General features: G+C 44.4%; 1 protein-coding gene across 3 annotated transcripts in view; it reads left to right on the plus strand.

The window, feature by feature from the left end:
• TBCK (TBC1 domain containing kinase) overlaps positions 1 to 16,161 on the plus strand; it is a 733,906-nt gene that overhangs the window by 224,828 nt on the left and 492,917 nt on the right. For 2 of the 3 annotated variants that reach the window (XM_063919248.1, XM_063919243.1), the window contains exons 19-20: positions 4,548 to 4,631; positions 13,672 to 13,757. In XM_063919248.1, the coding sequence (XP_063775318.1) occupies positions 4,548 to 4,631; positions 13,672 to 13,757 (170 nt within the window). The remainder of the gene's footprint in view (positions 1 to 4,547; positions 4,632 to 13,671; positions 13,758 to 16,161) is intronic. The other variant, XM_063919252.1, reaches the window with a different exon arrangement.

Raw genomic sequence — 16,161 nt, forward strand, 5'->3', positions numbered from 1 at the left:
CTTCAGTAACAGCTCATTCCACACGTTCTGTGGGGACGTCATGGGCAGCGAGTCGTGGGGCTTCTACGACACAGCTTTGCCGTGCGGCTACTTGGTCGTCAGTGCACACGTTTGTGCGCTTTTACAAGTTTGATACGTTCGCGGCAGCAGCATCTAGCTTTGGCCGTTTAGTGTTACAGGTGCCAAACAGCTCTCCCGCCACGGAGGAGACTTTGGTACATCCCAAGAGTACTCCAGTGACCCCTAGTGGATGAAAAAGAAAATAGGATTTTGGTACCTACCAGGTAAATCCTTTTCTTTGAATCCATAGGGGGCACTGGACGCCCACCCAGAGCAGTTTACCTGTTTTAGGAGTCCAGTGGTTCTTATGGTAACACACTTTCACGACTGGTTTAAATTTAACAAGGGTTAATCAGTTATGGTGTCAACTGTTTAGTTGTCTGTTACGTTGTGTCAACTTTATTGTTGTCTGTGAGACTATATGTAATTCTCCTTTTGTCAATCTCTCTATCGATCCTGTTCGGCTCAGTAAAAAACACTGAAGTGCTGCAGGATATGGAGGGGAGGAGTAGTCTCAAAAAATTAATTTATTCAGTGCCTTCTTCCGGTGGAAGCCGTCCATATCCCAAGAGTACTCCAGTGCCCCCTATGGATTCAAAGAAAAGGATTTACCTGGTAGGTACCAAAATCCTATTTTTCGGTTGGTCCAGGAATAGACTAGGACCTGTGAGTTATTTATAGAATCCAAAGGAGAACATTCTGAGTTATGGTTGTTTCCCCTTACTGTTTTTTTCTGGTAGATCTTGCCGTTGCACTCTGGAGGGGGTGGTAGTACGCGACGCCATACAGAGGTGCGTGAGGTTCAGGACATTGTCCGGTTGTCCCTGTATAAAGGTGCAAATCGTTGGTTCTCTCTGACTGTTCTTCGACACAGGGATTGGCTGTTGTTCCCAACGACACAGTTGTCGGATGTGGGTTTCTGAGTCGATACTGACTGGTTAAGGTCCGGTATTTTTCCTGTGGAAAGAGGTCTGAGGATCCAGAGTTGGATCAGCTTTGCTGGGACACTTCATCAATATGTTCCGTTACTAAAACAGTTGGGTGCGGCCTAAGAGGTTTTTTTTTGGTGAGCAGGTCTAATGCCAGAGTGGCTTTCAAGGAACCAGTTGGAAATGTGGTCCGGGTCTCACCTGCACATGCACCAGAATCTAATCCTAACGGCCAGGACATCGCTCCTGTGGAGTCTGCTCGGTTCTCTCCTTCTAGAGGGATGAAGGTTCGGGATCCAGGTTTAGCTCCTGGTGTCCGTGCATACAGATCTCCGAGGCTGGGGAGCAGTCCTTGCAAGGGACGTATTCCCAGAGGATAAGATCAAGTTGGAAAGCTTGTCTGCAATAAGCTTTCTTGAATTAAGAGCTATTTTCGACGAACGTATTCTTCGTGTTCTGCCCGTGTTGGTTCTGCCAGACGACTTGTCAGCAGTGGCGTAAATAAGCCGCTATGGCGGAACAAGGAGCAAAGCGGCATTGGCAGAAGATGCAAAGTTTTGCCGTTGGGTGGAAAATCTGGTAAACGCTATATTAGCAGTCTTCGTTCCGGAGGTAAACGACGGAGAAGTAGATTTCCTCTGCTGACGCGATCTCCATCCGGGTGAAATTCAGTCATCATCGAGAAGTTTTCACAGACGTGACAAGTCTTTGAGGAGTGTCGCAATTGGACATATTGGCGTCTCGCCTCAACGAGAGGCCTCAGGGTTATTGTTCCAGGTCAAGGGACACTCAAGCTATAGCAGTGGACACCCTCGTGACACCGTGGGTGTTTTTAGTTGGTCTATGTGGCCTCTCCGCTTTCATTTTCTTTTTGAAGGTGATAATCGTAAGGTGAACAAAGGTTCAGGCGATCCTCTTGGATCCGGTCTAGACAAGGAGGGTTTGCTATCCAGTTTTTCATGATTTACTCATAGAAGATTCCTGACCTCTTCCTCTACTTGAGGAACTGTTGCAAAGAGATCAGGGCGTCTTTCAAGACTTACCGCGGCTGCGTCTGACGGCGTGGCGGTTGAATGTCATATCCTAAGCCGAAGGGGTGTTCCCAGTGAAGTCATTTCCTCAATTCTTCAGGCTAGAAAATAAGTAACGGCAAAGCCTTACCACAGTAGTTGGCGTAACTATGTGTCTTGGTGTGTATCCAGGAAGGCTCTTATAGAAGACTTTCAGCTAGGTCGTTCTTATCCATACTTTACAAGCCAGAGTGGATGCAAGCCTAAAGTTAGGCTCCATTTCAGTGCAGTATGGCCTTATAAATTTCTTTACAAAAAAAAAAAAAAAATTCTCTCTTGGAAAGTGGTCATGCTATTGGCTTTGACGTCCCCAAGGCGGGTGTCGGAAGTGGTGGTTTTGTCTCACAAGAGCCTTGTTTGATCTTTCATGTGGATAGAGAGGAATTGAGAACTCGGTTAGTAGTTCTGCCAAGAGTGGTTTCTGGGTTTCGCAGAAATCGGCCTATTTTGTTGCCGGTGGTTACTTAGGCATTAGCTGATTCAAATTCTCTCGATGTAGCCAGGGATTTGAATATTTAGGTCGCCAATTTGTCTCAGTTTGGAGAAACAGAGGCTCTGTTTGTCCGGTATGTTCCCAACGTGATTTCGGTGACTGCGTTATGCAGTCTGTTACACGCTGGATCTGTGATGCGATTTGGCATGTTAGTTCTACGGCTGGATTGCCGTCACCGAGGTCGGTGGAGGCCCATTCTACTGGGAATATGGGCTCTTCTTTGGCGGATGCCCAAGGAGTCTCAGCGGTTCAACTTTGCCGAGCGGTTGCTTGGTCGGGTTCAAACGTTTTTGCTATGCTCTACAAGTTTGATACCCTGGCTGATGGGGGACCTTTTGTTTGCTCAATCGGTGCTGCAGAGTCGTCCGCACTCTCCCGCCCATTTTGGAGCTTTGGTATAGACCCCATGGTCCTTTTGGAGTCCCCAGCATCCTCTAGGACGTATGAGAAAATAGGATTTTAGTACCTACCGGTAAATCCTTTTCTCTTAGTCTGTAGAGGATGCTGGGCGCCCGTCCCAGTGCGTACTGGGTCTGCAGTTATTGGTTTTTGCTACACTCTGGTGGTGTTTCTTCTCTGTCAGACTGTTGCTGCCGTTGTTCATGCCATGGCATGCGGTGTCTTATTATTGGTTGTGTTGACACACAAGTTGTGTTGCATATTCTCTCAGCATGTGGCTGTGTATTGTTCATACCATTGGCTGGTATTCTATTGAATGCCATGTTCTGTTGTATGTTTGTGGTGTGAGCTGGTATGACACTCACCGTGTTTATATAAAAATAAATTCTTTCCTCAAAATATCCATCTCTCCTGGGCATAGTTTTCTAACTGAGGTCAGGAGGAGGGGCATAGAGGGAGGAGCCAGTTCACACCCAGTTTAAGTCTTTATAGTGTGCCCAAGCTCCTGCGGATCAGTCTATACCCACCATGGTCCTTTTGGAGTCCCCAGCATCCTCTACGGACTAAGAGAAAAGGATTTACCGGTAGGTACTAAAATCCTATTTTTTTTAACTAAGCATTTATTAATATATAGTAGGCATCTACTAACAATAAAAATTTTACATTCATGTTGTCTCCCATATTCGAAAAATTTGATATCTGAAATATGGTGAAATCCAAACTTGACTGAGATAGTGACAACTTTGCTTTCTGATGGGTCAGTGTACACAAACTTTGTTTCATGTGCAAAATTATTCAAAATATTGTATAAAATGATTTTCAGGCTGTGTATATGAAACATAAATGCATTCTGTTTAGACTTGGGTCCCATCCCCAGGATACCTCATTATTGCATGCAAATATTCCAAATTATTGAAAAATTCAAAAACTTCTGGTTCCAAGTATCTCAGATATAGGAGACTCAACCTGTGCAACAATCTTCAGCTGTTTTTAAATAGATTAATTCTTATTTGGCATTATGAAGGCCCTATTCTAGTATGGTCGCATATGTGTGAATGTGTAGTCACATGAGTCTAATACTCAGAATATCATTAAAATTATATTAAGACCGGTACCCAATTAGCCGCTGTAATTTACCATGGCTAATTGAATACCGGCGGGGGCTGTCCTGTTAGCCCCAATGCCGGTGCTTTTCTGGGTATTGGTTTCGCCTGCCTTGGCCAGGCAAAACCACAATAAGCATGCTTTTTCTCAGCGATAGTGAGTGCAAAAATACATAAATCAGTGTCTTTTTACTAACCCTATTTTTGCACAAAAAACGGGTTACAATAAAATCTACAAAAGCATTTTTAGTTGGCGCAAAATTTTCAGGGCTCGTAGGATACAGCCCTGAGAACTCATCTCATGCACTTGTATATATTTGTGCAGGATGGAAAGATATCAGGCTTTTGTGTTGTGGCTGCAGTATATACTGTAAGCTGAAAGGGGAATCCATCATTTACCTGTATTCAGCATGTATAATTCTTGTACTGGCTATAAACAGTGTCCCGGTAAATGAAGTATGAGTATAAAATGTGTTTGTTTTTTTCCTTCTAGCACTAGCATATGCCTGCATGTCTGCATTTATACCAAAGTACCTGTATAATTTCTTTCTGAAGGACAATTCTCATGTTATCCAAGGTAAGCCATTTACTCTTTATACTGCACAGTGTCCTGTGATGGTAGATTTGCAGCTACAGTGTTAGCATCTGCCAACAAACATGTCAAACGCTAATGTTAAATTATTGTAGTAAATAAATATGAAATCATGGATAATTATATTAACCATTTTAGGTTGATTAAATATGTTACAGGTTGAGTATCCCTTATCCAAAATGCTTGGGACCAGAGGTATTTTGGATATGGGATTTTTCCATATTTTGGAATAATTGCATACCATAATGAGATATCATGGTGATGGGACCTATATCTAAGCACAGAATGCATTTATTTTACATATACACCTTATACACACAGCCTGAAGGTAATTTTAGCCAATATTTTTTATAACTTTGTGCATTAAACAAAGTGTGTCTGCATTCACACAATTCATTTATGTTTCATATACACCTTATACACACAGCCTGAAGGTCATTTAATACAATATTTTTAATAACTTTGTGTATTAAACAAAGTTGTGTACATTAAGCCATCAAAAAACAAAGGTTTCACTATCTCACTCTCACTCAAAAAAGTCCGTATTTCGGAATATTCCGTATTTCGGAATATTTGGATATGGGATACTCAACCTGTATTTGTATATTATCTCCATGTTATATATCCTTTTTCTTTTAAGACATTCCCTCCCATAACAACTTTTATCACTAAGCCAATCAACATTTAACTCATCATGCTCCACATTTCATTCATATATTATGTGCTGACACCTATAAACTTATATCCTGTACACATGTTCATATACTGTAGTGCAAATTGTCTTTCCACTTCCATATACTGTATGAGATACTGTTTACGTGTTTGAAGTTTGTTAGTCAGATTTGCAGCCTCTAAGCCTGAGGTACAAGACACACATTTCACTATTTCTCTATCGTCCTAGTGGATGCTGGGGTTCCTGAAAGGACCATGGGGAATAGCGGCTCCGCAGGAGACAGGGCACAAAAAGTAAAGCTTTTCCAGATCAGGTGGTGTGCACTGGCTCCTCCCCCCATGACCCTCCTCCAGACTCCAGTTAGATTTTTGTGCCCGGCCGAGAAGGGTGCAATCTAGGTGGCTCTCCTAAAGAGCTGCTTAGAAAAAGTTTAGCTAGGTTTTTTATTTTACAGTGATTCCGGCTGGCAACAGGATCACTGCAGCGAGGGACTGAGGGGAGAAGGAGTCAACTCACCTGCGTGCAGGATGGATTGGCTTCTTGGCTACTGGACATCAAGCTCCAGAGGGACGATCACAGGTACAGCCTGGATGGTCACCGGAGCCGCGCCGCCGGCCCCCTTGCAGATGCTGAAGTCAGAAGAGGTCCAGAATCGGCGGCTGAAGACTCCTGCAGTCTTCTAAAGGTAGCGCACAGCACTGCAGCTGTGCGCCATTTTCCTCTCAGCACACTTCACACGCGGTCACTGAGGGTGCAGGGCGCTGGGGGGGGGCGCCCTGGGAGGCAAATGTAACCTATATAAAGGCTAAAAATACCTCACATATAGCCCCCAGAGGCTATATGGAGATATTTAACCCCTGCCTGATTTCTCTAAATAGCGGGAGACGAGCCCGCCGGAAAAGGGGCGGGGCCTATCTCCTCAGCACACGGCGCCATTTCCTCTCACAGCTCCGCTGGTCAGGACGGCTCCCAAGTCTCTCCCCTGCACTGCACTACAGAAACAGGGTAAAACAGAGAGGGGGGGCAAATTTATGGCGATATTTTGATATAACAAAGCAGCTATAAGGGAGCACTTATTATAAGGCTATCCCTGATATATATATAGCGCTTTTGGTGTGTGCTAGCAAACTCTCCCTCTGTCTCCCCAAAGGGCTAGTGGGTCCTGTCTTCGTTAGGAGCATTCCCTGTGTGTCTGCTGTGTGTCGGTACGTGTGTGTCGACATGTATGAGGACGATATTGGTGTGGAGGCGGAGCAATTGCCAAATATGAGGATGTCACCCCCTAGGGAGTCGACACCAGAATGGATGCCTTTATTTATGGAACTACGGGATAGTGTCAACACGCTAAAGCAGTCGTTTGACGACATGAGGCGGCCGGACAATCAATTAGTGCCTGTCCAGGCGACTCAAACACCGTCAGGGGCTGTGAAACGCCCTTTGCCTCAGTCGGTCGACACAGACCCAGACACAGGCACTGACTCCAGTGGTGACGGTGACGAATCAACCGTATTTTCCAGTAGGGCCACACGTTATATGATTTTGGCAATGAAGGAGGCGTTACATTTAGCTGATACTACAGGTACCACTAAACAGGGTATTATGTGGGGTGTGAAAAAACTACCTATAGTTTTTCCTGAATCAGAAGAATTAAATGACGTGTGTAATGAAGCGTGGGTTGCCCCTGATAAAAAGCTGATAATTTCAAAGAAATTATTGGCATTATACCCTTTCCCGCCAGAGGTTAGGGAGCGCTGGGAAACACCTCCTAGGGTGGACAAGGCGCTAACACGCTTATCTAAACAAGTGGCGTTACCCTCTCCTGAGACGGCCGCACTTAAAGATCCATCAGATAGGAGGATGGAAAATATCCAAAAAAGTATATACACACATGCAGGTGTTATACTACGACCAGCTGTAGCGACTGCCTGGATGTGCAGTGCTGGGGTAGTTTGGTCAGAGTCCCTGATTGAAAATATTGATACCCTGGACAGGGACAATATTTTACTGTCGTTAGAACAAATAAAGGATGCATTTCTTTATATGCGTGATGCACAGAGGGATATCTGCACACTGGCATCACGGGTAAGTGCTATGTCCATTTCGGCCAGAAGAGCTTTATGGACGCGACAGTGGACAGGCGATGCGGATTCAAAACGGCATATGGAAGTTTTGCCGTATAAAGGGGAGGAGTTATTTGGAGTCGGTCTATCAGATTTGGTGGCCACGGCTACAGCCGGGAAATCCACTTTTCTACCTCAAGTCACTCCCCAACAGAAAAAGGCACCGACTTTTCAACCGCAGCCCTTTCGTTCCTTTAAAAATAAGAGAGCAAAGGGCTATTCATATCTGCCACGAGGCAAAGGTCGAGGGAAGAGACAGCAACACGCAGCTCCTTCCCAGGAACAGAAGCCCTCCCCGGCTTCTACAAAAGCCTCAGCATGACGCTGGGGCTTCTCAAGCAGACTCTGGGACGGTGGGCGGTCGTCTCAAAAATTACAGCGCGCAGTGGGCTCACTCGCAGGTAGATCCCTGGATCCTGCAGATAATATCTCAAGGGTACAGGTTGGAATTAGAGACAGATCCACCTCGCCGTTTCCTGAAGTCTGCTTTATCAACGTCCCCCTCCGAAAGGGAGACGGTTTTGGAAGCCATTCACAAGCTGTACTCTCAGCAGGTGATAGTCAAGGTACCTCTTCTACAACAAGGGAAGGGGTATTATTCCACTCTTTTTGTGGTACCGAAGCCGGATGGCTCGGTAAGGCCTATTCTAAATCTGAAGTCCTTGAACCTGTACATAAAGAAGTTCAAGTTCAAGATGGAGTCACTCAGAGCAGTGATAGCGAACCTGGAAGAGGGGGACTTTATGGTATCCTTGGACATCAAGGATGCGTATCTCCACGTTCCAATTTACCCCTCACACCAGGGGTACCTCAGGTTCGTTGTACAAAACTGTCACTATCAGTTTCAGACGCTGCCGTTCGGATTGTCCACGGCACCTCGGGTCTTTACAAAGGTAATGGCCGAGATGATGATTCTTCTTCGAAGAAAAGGCATATTAATTATCCCATACTTGGACGATCTCCTAATAAGGGCAAGGTCCAGAGAACAGCTAGAGATGGGATTAGCACTGTCTCAAGAAGTGCTGAAACAGCACGGGTGGATTCTGAATATTCCAAAATCCCAGTTAATGCCGACAACTCGCCTGCTGTTCCTAGGGATGATTCTGGACACGGTTCAGAAAAAGGTTTTTCTCCCGGAAGAAAAAGCCAAGGAGTTATCCGAGCTTGTCAGGAACCTCCTAAAACCAGGAAAGGTGTCTGTACATCAATGCACAAGAGTCCTGGGAAAAATGGTGGCTTCTTACGAAGCAATTCCATTCGGCAGATTCCACGCAAGAATTTTCCAAAGGGATCTGTTGGACAAATGGTCAGGGTCGCATCTTCAGATGCACCTACGGATAACCCTGTCTCCAAGGACAAGGGTGTCTCTTCTGTGGTGGTTGCAGAGTCCTCATCTATTGGAGGGCCGCAGATTCGGCATACAGGATTGGATCCTGGTGACCACGGACGCCAGCCTGAGAGGCTGGGGAGCAGTCACACAAGGAAGAAACTTCCAGGGAGTATGGACGAGCCTGGAAACGTCTCTTCACATAAACATTCTGGAACTAAGAGCAATATACAATGCTCTAAGCCAGGCAGAACCTCTGCTTCAGGGAAAACCGGTGTTGATCCAGGCGGACAACATCACGGCAGTCGCCCATGTGAACAGACAGGGCGGCACAAGAAGCAGGAGTGCAATGGCAGAAGCTGCAAGGATTCTTCGCTGGGCAGAGAATCATGTGATAGCACTGTCAGCAGTGTTCATCCCGGGAGTGGACAACTGGGAAGCAGACTTCCTCAGCAGACACGATCTTCACCCGGGAGAGTGGGGACTTCATCCAGAAGTCTTCCACATGCTGGTAACCCGTTGGGAAAGACCAATGGTGGACATGATGGCGTCTCGCCTCAACAAAAAACTGGACAGGTATTGCGCCAGGTCAAGAGATCCGCAGGCAATAGCTGTGGACGCGCTGGTAATGCCTTGGGTGTACCAGTCGGTGTATGTGTTTCCTCCTCTGCCTCTCATACCAAAAGTATTGAGAATTATACGGCAAAGAGGCGTAAGAACGATACTAGTGGTTCCGGATTGGCCAAGAAGGACTTGGTACCCGGAACTTCAAGAGATGATCACGGAAGATCCGTGGCCTCTACCTCTAAGGAGGGACTTGCTTCAGCAGGGTCCCTGTCTGTTTCAAGACTTACCGCGGCTGCGTTTGACGGCATGGCGGTTGAACGCCGGATCCTAAAGGAAAAAGGCATGCCGGAAGAAGTCATTCCTACTTTGATTAAAGCAAGGAAGGAAGTAACCGTGCAACATTATCACCGAATTTGGCGAAAATATGTTGCGTGGTGCGAAGATCGGAGTGCTCCGACGGAGGAATTTCAACTGGGTCGATTCCTACATTTCCTGCAATCAGGATTGTCTATGGGTCTCAAATTGGGATCTATTAAGGTTCAAATTTTGGCCCTGTCGATTTTCTTTCAAAAAGAATTGGCTTCAGTCCCTGAAGTCCAGACCTTTGTTAAGGGAGTGCTGCATATACAGCCTCCTGTGGTGCCTCCAGTGGCACCGTGGGATCTCAATGTGGTTTTGGACTTTCTAAAATCTCATTGGTTTGAACCACTAAAAAAGGTGGATTTGAAATATCTCACTTGGAAAGTGACCATGCTTCTAGCCCTGGCTTCTGCCAGGAGAGTATCAGAATTGGCAGCTTTATCTTACAAAAGCCCATATCTGATTTTCCATTCGGACAGGGCAGAACTGCGGACTCGTCCGCATTTTCTCCCTAAGGTGGTGTCAGCTTTTCATCTGAACCAGCCTATTGTAGTGCCTGCGGCTACAAGTGACTTGGAGGACTCCAAGTTACTGGACGTTGTCAGAGCATTAAAAATATATATTGCAAGGACAGCTGGAGTCAGAAAATCTGACTCGTTGTTTATATTGTATGCACCCAACAAGATGGGTGCTCCTGCGTCTAAGCAGACGATTGCTCGTTGGATCTGTAGCACAATCCAACTTGCACATTCTGTGGCAGGCCTGCCACAGCCTAAATCTGTAAAGGCCCACTCCACAGGGAAGGTGGGCTCATCTTGGGCGGCTGCCCGAGGGGTCTCGGCATTACAACTTTGCCGAGCAGCTACGTGGTCAGGGGAGAACACGTTTGTAAAATTTTACAAATTTGATACTCTGGCTAAGGAGGACCTGGAGTTCTCTCATTCGGTGCTGCAGAGTCATCCGCACTCTCCCGCCCGTTTGGGAGCTTTGGTATAATCCCCATGGTCCTTTCAGGAACCCCAGCATCCACTAGGACGATAGAGAAAATAAGATTTTACTTACCGATAAATCTATTTCTCGGAGTCCGTAGTGGATGCTGGGCGCCCATCCCAAGTGCGGATTATCTGCATAATTTGTACATAGTTATTGTTAACTAATTCGGGTTATTGTTGAAGGAAGCCATCTTTCAGAGGCTCCGCTGTTATCATACTGTTAACTGGGTTTAGATCACAGGTTGTACGGTGTGATTGGTGTGGCTGGTATGAGTCTTACCCGGGATTCAAAATCCTCCCTTATTGTGTACGCTCGTCCGGGCACAGTACCTAACTGGAGTCTGGAGGAGGGTCATGGGGGGAGGAGCCAGTGCACACCACCTGATCTGGAAAAGCTTTACTTTTTGTGCCCTGTCTCCTGCGGAGCCGCTATTCCCCATGGTCCTTTCAGGAACCCCAGCATCCACTACGGACTCCGAGAAATAGATTTATCGGTAAGTAAAATCTTATTTTTTCTGCTTAACATAAATGACTGTGCAGACTGTTATCACTGCTCTCCCAGAGAAGCATAGCATGTGCATAGCGTGTCCATTATTAGTGTTACTCTGACAGGTGGCTGGCCACCACCATTTACCTCCAAGGCAGACTGCTAATTGCATGGAAAAGGTTTACATAGGTCCCCTTTGTGTAAAATACGCAGGCAGTTCAATGTTTACTTTGCAGAAAAAGAGATGATGATGAGCATGAAAATATAATAAGGTGTCATACGTCAATGTATTCTTACAAGGCATGCACCATAGTAGTCATTATTACTGCAGCGTTGTTGGGTGTTACATCAACATGAGAGTGTAATGTTGTTTGAATAGGGGAATTGTCTGTGTCTGGATATGGTATCCCTGATTATTCTTCGGTCCCCAGATGGTGGAAATATCACTGTATGGCTTATTAGCTTCAGAATTGCTTCATTATCTTTTTGGTCATTTATTCAGAATAGGGCAATATAGTGCAGTTCCCTGCCCTCTACAATATATGAAATTGTTTTTTGGAGGGTTTACTGCCACCTTAAAAACAAACATGTTGAAGTTTCGCAATGTATGGTTATACAGATATCTGTAAATGTAAGATGGGTCCTCATATGCCTAGCCTCAGTACGCCATGTGGCACAAAAAGCTTGGAGTGCGTGAGCTGCTTCGAGCAGTCTGCATTTTTTTTTATCTTTTCAGCTTGGATGTGCATCTTTTTTTTCTTTAATATTAGATTTTTATTGAAGAGTTTATAACATATGTGGGAATGGGGGGGATACAGAAAAAAAAGAGTAGGGGGAATTGGGGGGGGGGACACGACAGGTGGATACAATTTTGGTATACACAAGGTTACATTGTAGTCTTTCAACACAATTTTGTACAGAATTCAGACAAATACATACATACATTTTTAAAACTAGATCTTCATATAAGTCAATGATTTAAGATCAGGGTACAACGTTAGCCTAACAAAGGCCTATATAGAGATATGGCGAGCAAACGGAGTGGGAGGTTAATCACACTGGGTTATATGCCAGGAGAGCCAGCGATATAAGTGCTTTGTTGAAATGGAGGAATAAGTTGCTGCGGTCTCAAACTCATAATGGATTGAAAGCTGTTTCAACTGCAGCTATAGTGGGGATTTGGGATGTGCGCCAGTTTTGTGCAATTAGGACTTTGGTTGATATTAAGATGTGACCCATCGCATATCTATCATTCGGGAGAAGGGCACCTTGGAACAAATGTAATAATGCTAATTTAGGGTGAGGGGATACGTGGAAGCCCAGTACCATGGAAAAGAGAGTAAAAACTGCAGTCCATAGGTTAGAGAGTGCTGGGCAAGACCAGAATATATGGAGCAGGGTCCCGACATTGCTACAATTCCGCCAACACATATTCGAATTGGACAGCCCAAAAACATGGAGTCTCGATGGAGTTAAATATAAGCGGTGCAGAAGCTTGTAAAAATGTTCTAAGTGAGACATACATTTAGATAGATGGAAACAAGTATGAAAAACCCCTCTCCATTCCTCTTCCGAAATTGCGCACTTAAGATCGTTTTTCCATTTAACAAGGGAAGATAATTTCGAAGAAGAATGGAGGTCAGTAAGGAAATTATACAACCTAGTTATACCCCCTTTATTGTCGAGTCTGACCACTAAATCTTGTAATTATTTAGGTATTGTAGAAACTCTGTGTGGCGATATTGTGGTGCTGTACAACTAGTGACGTAATTGTAAATATTTATAAAAGTCCCTACGGGACAGTAAAAATTTAGTTTGAATTTGGCTAAATGACAGTAGACCAAGTTTGAGAAGGCCATGGGACGCCCAAACATCCAATTTCAAATCTGGGATCAGGGAGGCAATGCCCACTAGCGAAAGATAAATGGATGACCGAGAAGTACCTTCAAACATAGAAATCAGTTCTAGCCATGCATTACGCGCTGATAGTACCACCACAGAATGTTTAAGTAGATGCAAGCCCTCTGACCCCGGTAGCCATTGGACATCAGCTATTGTAAATGGAGATATCAAGCACTTTTCCAAAAGCACCCTTGGATGTGCATCCTAATCACAATGCAGTGTAACCAAACAGCTTCATGAGACTGCACTGATTGATTTGATATGTGACACTTGTATGTGTGTGTGCGCGACAGAGTGCACATAAACTGCGGCCTCTGCATTGTAGCACTTCCTGTACAGATTCAGACTACGTCGCACACAGATATACAAGAGTCACATATCAATGTATCGGTGCAGTCTCGTGAAGCTGTTTGGTCACATTGCATTGCAATCATCTTGCATATCAGCAAAAATTGCGCTCGGTGCAAATCCAGCTGCACGGGACCTGGCACAAGAAGGGATGTTTGGTGTGACTGCAGCAATAGTGTATGCGGACACTTCTGCAACATAATATCTTAATTACATAATATAGCTAACGTAATTTGCTTGTCATTTCAGAGTACCTGACTGTGTTCTCCCAGATGATAGCATTTCATGACCCCGAACTGAGCAACCATCTCAACGAAATTGGCTTCATTCCAGACGTAAGTACGCTATAGATGAGCCAAATGGTCGACTCTGAAAATCAGTGGCCACTAACAGAAATCACATGGGCGCAGATTTTAATATTTATTAGTGAAAATAAGTCAAACAGGAGCAACATTACCTCAAACCACATATAATAGTTTATATGGTAACTACCTTTATAGATTTCTTCCATTTCCTACATTGTTGTGTTTTCCCTGGTGAATTATGGGGGTCATTCCGAGTTGTTCGCTCGCAAGCTGCTTTTAGCAGCTTTGCACACGCTAAGCCGCCGCCTACTGGGAGTGAATCTTAGCTTATCAAAATTGCTAACGAAAGATTAGCAGAATTGCGAATAGACACTTCTTAGCAGTTTCTGAGTAGCTCCACACTTACTCGGCAACTGCGATCAGTTCAGTGCTTGTCGTTCCTGGTTTGACGTCACAAACACACCCAGTGTTCGCCCAGACACTCCTCCGTTTCTCCAGCCACTCCCGCGTTTTTCCCAGAAACGGTAGCGTTTTTTCGCACACACCCATAAAACGGCCAGTTTCCGCCCAGAAACACCCACTTCCTGTCAATCACATTACGATCACCAGAACAAAGAAAAAACCTTGTAATGCCGTGAGTAAAAAACCTAACTGCATAGCAAATTTACTTGGCGCAGTCGCACTGCGGACATTGCGCATGCGCATTAGCGACTAATCGCTCCGATGCGAGAAAAAAATAACGAGCGAACAACTCGGAATGACCCCCTATGTTCTAAATTATTATTAATATAGTCATTACTATTTTTATTTATTGAATAAACACTTTCAACCCAGATCTATTATCCCCAGGACATGCTCATCAGTCACATTAATGTGCAGCAAGGTGAGTCTCTGTGAGACAGTTCCATGATGTGTTGGGGCTGCATACTTGCCCTCCACATCCATTGATTGCAGAAAGATTGCTGCAATTTTGTCACTTCTGTATTTTTTTTTTATTCAACTTTTTTTTTTTTAAGATCCCAAACTGCTCTGAACCCTGTCACAATTCTCAGGGACTATTTAGTGCAATCAAAGGTTCTGATGTAATCAGATGTCAGGGCCATTTTGCAGAGAGATCTGTAATCATTAAGGAAAAGTATTGTTGGCTTTTCTGAGTGGACATAATGGCTCATGTCCTTGCTTAGCCTGTGTCTCTGTTGCCATGGTTGCATGCACAATTACTAAAAAATATACGGTAATGCTGTGTTGACTGTTGTGTGCAAGAACTGTTGGGAGTCATGGGAAAGATTCAATTAAGTGCAAGGTTCAGTTGAAACCTTGCACATTGCTCTTAATTGTGGGAGCGAGGTTATTATGCTTAGAAAACCCCACTTACTACTAGCACACAAGGCTCTGACGGAGACTTGTAGCTATTTGAATAGTTCCCTTTTGTACATTTAGCTAACAGTACAGGCAGTAAAAGTCACTTATTTGCTTATTCCTCACTGCTTACTTCATGTCAGGTCATCAGAACCACAGGATTAATTAGATCGCTTTAAACAACGGTATTGCGTATCAGATGACATATCATAGTTGATATATACATATTCTATGCAACAATGTGTTCCAGTGCTCTCAGAAGCATGGTCACTTTTGCATATTGATACTTATCGTTTCTCACTTTAACCCTATTGTACAATACAATTTGCATAACGATTTCTGTGATCGTACGTTGCCCATTGTTGGCACTTCCTGCATGGTACTGTTCTTTCAGGAATGTCATGTAAATATACTTTGACGCTGATTCAAATAGCACTGCGGAGCCAACATAAAAGCTGCACATGTGACTATTATAATAAGTCCTTGCTTATGTTTGCCTTTATGTGGCACAATGAAAATAGGCAATGCTTTCCTAACCTAACCTCCTATAGAGTGCCATTGCTTTGCAGACTCACAGCTAATTGAATCGTCCTCATTGTATTACATTGTGGTTATTGGTAAGACGCCACATGGGGTCTCCATTGTACTGCAGTATAAAGCAGCAGTAAAGTTTATTGCCTCTTGTATCAAGCTAATAGGCACCCCCTGTTCTCAGCAGACAAACCTAGTGAAAATATTGCTTAAAAACATAGGGGTACATTTACTAAGCTGGGAGTTGTTTTTTTTAGAACCTCATACCAATCAGATTCTACTTAACATTTATCTAGCTGCTTTTAGAAGATAATAGATAGAATCTGACTGCTTGCTATGGGCAACATCACCAGTTCTAAAAAAGACTCCCACCTTAGTAAATTTACCCCATAAAATCAACGTAGAGAATTCCATTGCCATATAAATAGTTTTGTTCCCTATTCCACATTTACCTGCACACATTATGGCAACTCCTGCTCAGGCAGTGAAAGGAGCATTGGGGGTAATTCAGATCTGATCGCAGCAGCAAATTTATTAGCTAATG

Source organism: Pseudophryne corroboree, chromosome 1 (assembly GCF_028390025.1).
Source record: "Pseudophryne corroboree isolate aPseCor3 chromosome 1, aPseCor3.hap2, whole genome shotgun sequence".
Classification (NCBI taxonomy): domain Eukaryota; kingdom Metazoa; phylum Chordata; class Amphibia; order Anura; family Myobatrachidae; genus Pseudophryne; species Pseudophryne corroboree.